This window comes from Lottia gigantea (genome assembly GCF_000327385.1).
Source record: "Lottia gigantea unplaced genomic scaffold LOTGIsca_229, whole genome shotgun sequence".
NCBI lineage: Eukaryota > Metazoa > Mollusca > Gastropoda > Lottiidae > Lottia > Lottia gigantea.
Genome location: NW_008708637.1, coordinates 25,129 through 32,878, shown reverse-complemented (window position 1 = coordinate 32,878; position 7,750 = coordinate 25,129). Strand labels below are relative to the sequence as shown.

The 7,750-nt window shown below is 37.4% G+C and overlaps 2 protein-coding genes across 2 annotated transcripts in view; one reads left to right on the top strand and one right to left on the bottom strand.

Moving 5' to 3' along the window:
- The window catches only part of LOTGIDRAFT_174963 (hypothetical protein), a gene marked incomplete at both ends in the record, with an annotated part of 5,022 nt that extends 3,380 nt beyond the window's left edge, over positions 1 to 1,642 (bottom strand). Inside the window, 3 exons of the mRNA XM_009054855.1 lie at positions 426 to 566; positions 981 to 1,117; positions 1,538 to 1,642. Of these exons, the coding sequence (XP_009053103.1) occupies positions 426 to 566; positions 981 to 1,117; positions 1,538 to 1,642 (383 nt within the window). The remainder of the gene's footprint in view (positions 1 to 425; positions 567 to 980; positions 1,118 to 1,537) is intronic.
- A 1,553-nt stretch (positions 1,643 to 3,195) lies between these two features.
- Positions 3,196 to 7,012, top strand: LOTGIDRAFT_174962 (hypothetical protein; the record flags this gene model as incomplete). The annotated part of the gene is made up of 7 exons (XM_009054854.1): positions 3,196 to 3,310; positions 4,316 to 4,627; positions 4,893 to 4,922; positions 5,414 to 5,533; positions 5,912 to 5,968; positions 6,111 to 6,401; positions 6,822 to 7,012. The coding sequence occupies 7 exons, from the start codon at positions 3,196 to 3,198 to the stop codon at positions 7,010 to 7,012; spliced, it is 1,116 nt and encodes a 371-aa protein (XP_009053102.1).
- Between the last annotated feature and the right edge of the window lie 738 nt (positions 7,013 to 7,750).

Below are 7,750 nucleotides of genomic sequence, written 5' to 3'. Positions count from 1 at the left end.
GGTTGGTGAACAGATGTCGACGTCTTTCAGTTCTTCAAAACGACTGATGCATTGCTCACTTGATCTGAAAAAAAAGTCGCCGAGCTTGTTACAAAGAAATAATGATTTTTACAAGGTTAATAACTTAGGTTCACAAAGGATCCTTTCTACCAGCTGGTCCTTGACCAAACCTCTTGGCATTGATCTTTCCCAGATTATCTGTACCCATTTACAGCTGGGTCGACTGGAAAAATGAGGATCCTTTCTACCAGTTGAGCCTGGGTCAAACCTCTTGGCATTGATCTTTCCTGGATTATCTGTACCCATTTACAGCTGGGTCAAACTAGGATCCTGAAGAAATACAACTTGTCCAATATCACCAGACTTTCCACCAGACTGAGATAAGCATTGGCACATACTTTGAAAAATTTAGGGGAAAAACTTACCTAACATCAAAAGAAGACTCATAAAAGAATAAGACAGTAGGTCCAAAATAAACTTCTAGCACTGGTGGTATCTTCTTACCAGTTAAAACCATGTTACCACTTTCTGATATTCTGTGAGATCCATTCATTAGAAAATGAAGCCTGAAAAAAAAATGACAGCCTATCAAGAAACATTTTACTTCAAAAATCTTCTAACTTATTTGTCAGGGATATACTTCGGAATTTTGGGGTGTTGCCACAGCAGCTTTCTGAATCTTTTTTTTTAACTTTGAATATTCTAACATTTATATAAAAGTTATTGTCCTTTTGGAGGTACTTTTTCTAAATTGCAGATGAAAAAGACATTGAAATTTATAGCTGAAAAGAGATACGGATAGCTGAAATTGTTGTCCAAGTGGTAAAGCTGATGATAGTCGAGATTTCATCAAATCAAATTACGCTTTTTCCTTTGACGCAAACAAAATTTAAATTTCATACAAGGCACTGATCCCTCATATAAGTATACTAGCCACAGCGAAACATGGTAGAAAATGTATGAAGAAAATCATGACATACCTTAAGCATTTGTCTCCAAAAATCATAAATAATTCCTTCCCCAAAGTGACAACATCATCTAATTTTCTTTCCACCAACTCATTGCTGTCGGTTTGCTTTTTCTGTTCACTGACACTTAACTCTTCTCTCTTTGTTCCCTTTTAAAATACAATGGCACATTATGATTTAATCGCACACAAACAAAAGACTCAAAATTAGACATCAGTCCAAAACTCAAAATGTCTTTTGACAGCAGAGTAACCAACTATGAACTTTACAACATGAAAAAAGCGTCTTGTCGTTCGGATGGGACAATAAACTGAGGTGCCATATGCTACAGGCTGTGCAGGTTAAAGATCCCTCGACAGTTGGAAATGGAAAAAAGAGTAGGCTAATGCTGATATCCGGCAAAATTTCCCTCATTGTACACTGCATGACGTCTGTCTTCATTAGACCAATTAAGTGCTGAAGAGTAAGACATAAAACTTATGACATACATGAGGCTTCACCAGCTGCTGGGGTAAGCTCACATTATTCTGTGGCTGGTAATGATTCAAGGGTTAATGTAAAATACTCACATTGGCCTGTATAGGTGATCTGACTATAATTTTAGACAATATTTTATTTCTTAGACCAGCTCGGATATTCTCCCCTTTCAACTTACAACCTGGTCCTTCCACCATATTTAATTTTTATTTACAAACACTACACGTTAACTTGGATCGAGTTGCCTGAAATGAAAATGTTTTTCAATCAAATTAATTCAGTTTTATGAAAAAATGAAATGAAATGAATGGAGTTGTACGTCCTACTTTTCTGCACCATGTGGGCTAATGAAGACAGGCAACGCCATGCAGGGTGCAATGAGGTATTAGGCTGTTCTTTTTCGAATTCCAACTGTCGAGGGATCTTTAACATACACTGCCTGTAGCACACGGGGCCTCGGTTTATTATCCCATCCGAACAACTAGACGCTTTTTCCATGTCAGCCCCTTCAACTCATGCTGAGATGAAGAGAAACCTTAAAAGACTTGTTCACCAAAACACATTACAAAAAGCTTGGAGTAAGACCCATCAGCATCAACTTTCCAGGATCGTGCCAATGCCTTAGCATAGCTTTGAAAAATGGACAACAGAGGGGCACATGTCATAATAATTCTCAAACTTTTCACTTTTAGTTTCAAGTATCAAATTAAAAGCTGACAGTGTCAGCTCGCACAATGGCACTCGTCATCTACAACTCACTTTTTTTTCTCCGTCTGTGTGTCGAAATTGGAGGACTAGCCTACTTATAGATTGCAAATGGCTAAGAAAGTTCAAGAAAATTGATAGCTGATTGAATTTCCGCCATTAACCAAACGACCCTCAACTTAGCTGAGATTATCCAGAGCGGAATTTCAATGCAAACAGACGACTGGAAAATTTTGCTACCATCACGTGAAGAAGGGTCTAAGGGAGAGAACCTCATTTTAATAGTGTGATTTTAAGGCAGACTAAAGACTACAGTTAATTCTTAATTATCAATAAACAGGCTTATTTGTGGTCTGAAATTTCATAGTAGTTAGCTCCCATTAATCAATATTTGACTGAATAAACTCTGGCCATTTTGAGCTATCAATTTTCTAAGGAAGTTTGCTTGAGTATGCCTCCTAGGCTTGGCCTAGCCTAGACGTTTGTTGGATTATTATAGGCTAACTTTTGCCTTCTTTTTTATCGAATCTAGGCCTTAGTAAAGGCTAGGCTGGACCCGGGATGGCCAGGAAGGGGTTTTTGGATACCTTAGATCAACCAAACGCAACTGAAGTTTGTTTTCCGAATGAGCAAGACTCTCCCCAACGAATTATAGGCTCATCATTTAGGCTAAGAATGGTAGGCTAAACATTCTGTAATAGGCCTAGTAGGGGTTGCATCCCATAGGTCATGATTTCAGGACAAAAATTCAAGTAAGAAGGGATGGATTTTAGGACCAATTTCTTTATTTAAAAGTTTTAAAAAGTAGGCATAAAACTCAAAGAAAGGAGCCTATTTCGTCTTTCTGACGGACTACTTCGTCTTTGGCAAAGGTAGGCAAAATAGTCCCAGGGCAAAAACAGAACTAGACGCTTAATACACAAAATTAGGCGAAACCAAAGCACTTCGGGCGCTTATCTTGATTCGTTACAGCCATTTTGGCTTAGAAATTCCAAAAGAGAAATTCAAATGTCGTCCAGATGAGGCGTAGTGATAAGTCACTGCTATGCAACGAGCGGAAGGCTTAAGACGTAATTCGACGTCAATTATCCTCAAGGCTAAGAAGATGAGCGACGCCAAGGAACACTATTTCAGTGAACCAAAAAATATGGAAAAAGCTTGTAAGTATTAAAATTTTATTTTTAAAAATCTTTATTTATATACATAGCACAAATTGAATAAGTTTTTAATTAAGTTTTGGACATTTAAATTAAAAAAAACTTGATTTAAAATTTGAGGTCCAATACGCCATTGAGATTGGTAAGATAAGCTAGGCTTATTTCAGTAACGACTAAATAAGGCTTTATTTTAAAATATTTAAACGCCTTAGGAAATAAGGCTAGAACTTACTACAAAAGGAAAAGATTAAAAAAATTAGGAAATTTAAGCCTAGCCTACTTCGTTTTTTTTTTACTTTGCAAATTTATAAATAATTTTATCGAGGCTTAACCTAACTTAGCCTTGCCTTAGCCTAGGCCTATGTAGGCTAGAGCTTCAAGAACCTTAAGGCAGAGTTTTTAGCAAAGGGGTAAAGACGTGAACCAAAAATTACATCATTGAACCCAAACTCAGCCTGTTATAGAGGTTAAGAAGAGTTTTTTGTGGTCTGAAAAATCTAATAAGAGTTAGCTCCCATCAATTGCTATCTGAGTTAACTGGAGCTTGTCACCATAGCCTGTTATTAGTTTTTTTTCAAAGAAATCAGGGGGCTTAGCCTACTTACCATGTCACTTGGGATACCTTTTCTCTAACTTTAGAAAGGCCGATGGCACTCTGCCATTGGGTTCCTCAACTTTCTCCCATTTGAAAGACAAGTTATGGTTACTGGATTTCTTTGCCAAGCAATTTTAAACAGCAATTAGCTTTTGAAATCCCATAGGGACTGGTTGAACCAAGTTCACAGGGTCCCCACCTCCCCGGGGGAGGAGGCTCAACCCACCAAAGTTCAAGGACCTCCATTCATTTTGTTGAGACATTGAAGTCCATGTGTGACTTTTACCAAAGTAGGCCTACTGTTTCAGCCCCATTTGACAGAACTATTTGACCACCCGAATCCACTCTGCTGATGGGTCTTTCACTCACTCTTAAGGCAAATGACATTGATCAAAAACTATTTTTAGTTCCAGACCCAGATCCAAGTCCAGGTCCAGACCCAGATCCAAGTCCAGGTCCAGACCCAGACTCAAGTCTAGGTCAAGGTCCAGACCCAAGTCTAGGTCAAGGTCCAGACCCAAGTCCAGGTCCAGGTCCAGACCCAAGTCCAGGTGAAGGTCCAGACCCAAGTCCAGGTGAAGGCCCAGACCCAAGTCCAGGTCAAGGTCCAGATCCAAGTCTAGGTCAAGGTCCAGAACCAAGTACAGGTGCAGGTGAAGATCAAGGTGAAGGTGAAGGTGAAGGTCTAGATCCAGGTCAAGGTCCAAGTCATGGTCAAGGTCAAGGTAAGTGCCTAACTTCGTCAACTTATACCATGACTGTAATAGCCGCTACTATTCTTGCATCACGAAAGTTTGTGAAGGGAGCGATTTGATTGGATTGTACGCAAACGAATACAGTCAATCAGAGTTCTTGGCAGAAAGTCTGTAAACAATAAGCCATAATGTTTGGATGAAACAGATACTTCATTGAGAAATTGGAAGAGGAGATCTGGTGATCTTGACCAGCTGTAAGAAGAAATATAACAGACATTCCATTTTGTTATTTCAGATGCCACCGGAAAAAGGAAGTGGAAATTGGGTAAGGATCATCTTCACAATTTCAAGCTACATGTATTCGTACTTATACCTTGACTATAATAGCCACCTTCCTTGATCGGATTGGAATTTGATTGGATTGTAAGCTAGCGGATACAGCCAATCATAGATCTCGACTGAAAGCTTGTGAACAAAAGACCATAATGTTTACGTACTTTCTTTCGAGGGTCCTGATTGGCTATATTCGTTGATGTACGATCCAGTCAAATCGCCACATTTCGTGATAGAGGAATAGTGGCTATTGTAGTCAAGGTATAAGACGAAAAGTCGTAAGAGCTTGACATTGTGGAGATGGGTAAGGATCAATTCATTGCTTGTTTGAAGAGATTGGCCTGGGTGGCAAACAAGAACATATAGTTTTGGAACAAGAAAGAGTCGTGGTATTTCTAGTGGTGACGCCAGCCTTCCAAGACTCTTTTGACACAAATGAAGATGCAAAAACAATAAACACAGCCTTAATTTGTTTAATTTTAGATTTACCCAATGAGAACGCTTACAACTTTCGAGTTGTAAGCGATACAACCGATGAGGACGGCTTCGTTTCGGTAGCCATACCGAAGGAAGCCTTAGAGTATAGATTTGTGGAGGGATACGGTAAGGATCATTTGATAATTTGACTTTCTGGGTAACTTCAATGTACTTTGTCTTTCAGTTAGGCAAGTAGATATAGGTTTAAAACAGACACGGGACTGGCTTTTAGAAGCACTATTGCAAAAATTGCAAATGATATCTTTGGAATTTAGTTGAATTGCAGGAACCACATACGTCAGACTGAAAATTGGAATGATGCAAATCGATGCCATCAGTGTTCCTGATACATATAAAAACAGCAGCCATGCAATTCTATCCAATATATACTTTGAGTTTTCACACTGCTGATGTTGCCCAATTGAAAAACAGGGACGTAAATCTCCATTTCATGTCAATTGAATGAAAGAATTCACTCTTAATAATCTATTTATTATACTACAGGTTGGTGTGTTTGCATACCCGATCTTCGGGATGTTTCACAAGATCCCCCAACAAGTGGTGAGTGTTTGATTTGTTCCTATATATATTACACGTTTATGGTCGATCTCCACCAATTTACCACGTATCTGTCAGGTCAGATATATTGTCAGTCAGTTTTTGATATTGGAAATAATCATGCTTCTGATATTTTGAATTCCAGATGATGATGATGATAGTGATGATGATGATGATAGTGATGATGATGATGATAGTGATTATAGTGATGATGAAGATGGGGATGCTGATGAAGAAGAAGTTCATGTAGAAGAAGTAGGAGAAGAAGAGGAAGAACAAGAGGAAGAAAAGGAAGAAAAAGAGGAAGAAGAGGATGAAGAAGAGGAAATAGACGAGGAAGAAGAAGAAGAAGATGATGATAATGAAGAAGGATTAAACTTAATGATCTTGCTGCTGCTGTTCGGTGGAATTTTGATGTCATGCATTATTCCAATGGGTAAGTGCTTGATTTGGACGATCTGGATTGTAAGTTGGGTGAGTTTTCTGAGACTGTGTTCCTTGGGAGCAGTATGTTCTAGTCAAAGACTTATCCAATTTCCAGAATCTAAAATTCTTACAATGTCAGAGGACAAGTCATTCCGAAGTTGCTTCTTGTCTCCAGAAGGATGAGTCTCTCCCATTACAAAGGGTCACACAAGCACAGATTTTTTAAACATTGTGGCTTCTAATCTTGGCCATTGTGTGAAAGTCTGGTGACATTGAGTTAAGTCACCCTTCGTCAGCATTCCAGTCAAACCAGCTGTAAATGGGTATGGATAATCTGGGAAAGATCAGAGGCAAGAGCTTTGGACCAGCTGGTAGCAGAATGGGTGTCTCCTTTCATTCTTTTCAAATAACAAAATGTTTTCTTTTTCAGCATACAACTACTTCTGCCCTGCTCCAATGGAAGACATTACTTGGTGGCAGTCCATCATAGATACAATCTACCCACAGCCAGTTGTGGACACCTCTTGGTGGGGAACCATCAAGAGCTTCATTTACCCACAACCAGTCGTGGACAACTCTTGGTGGGGAACCGCCAAAAGGTCTTTCACCTGGCTGTGGTAAAAGATCGATGGTAACAGCTTGGGCCCCTTTTTGGACGGTTTGGTTTCCTGATAAAAAAATAGAAAATTCCCTTTTTTTGATATTAAAAGTTAGGAAGAGGTATTTGATAGGCACTTAATTTGTAAATTATATATAAGAAGAGGTATTTGATAGGCATATTTAATATTTTTGTAAATTATTTAAAACAAAGAGGTATTTGATAGGCATATTTAATATTTTTGTAAATTATTTAAAACAAAGAGGTATTTGATAGGCATATTTAATATTTTTGTAAATTATTTAAAACAAAGAGGTATTTGATAGGCATATTTAACATTTTTGTAAATTTTTTAAAACAAAGAGGTATTTGATAGGCACATTTAATATTTTTGTAAATTATTTAAAACAAAGAGGTATTTGATAGGCACATTTAATATTTTTGTAAATTATTTAAAACAAAGAGGTATTTGATAGGCACATTTAATATTTTTGTAAATTATTTAAAACAAAGAGGTATTTGATAGGCATATTTAATATTCTTGTAAATTATTTAAAACAAAGAGGTATTTGATAGGCATATTTAATATTTTTGTAAATTATTTAAAACAAAGAGGTATTTGATAGGCACATTTAATATTTTTTTAAGTTATTTATAACAAGAGGTATTTGATAGGCATTTTAAATATTTATAATTTTATTTTTATAGGAGAAATAAAAGGGAATTTTCTGATTTTTTATAGGATATCAAAGAAATGGCTT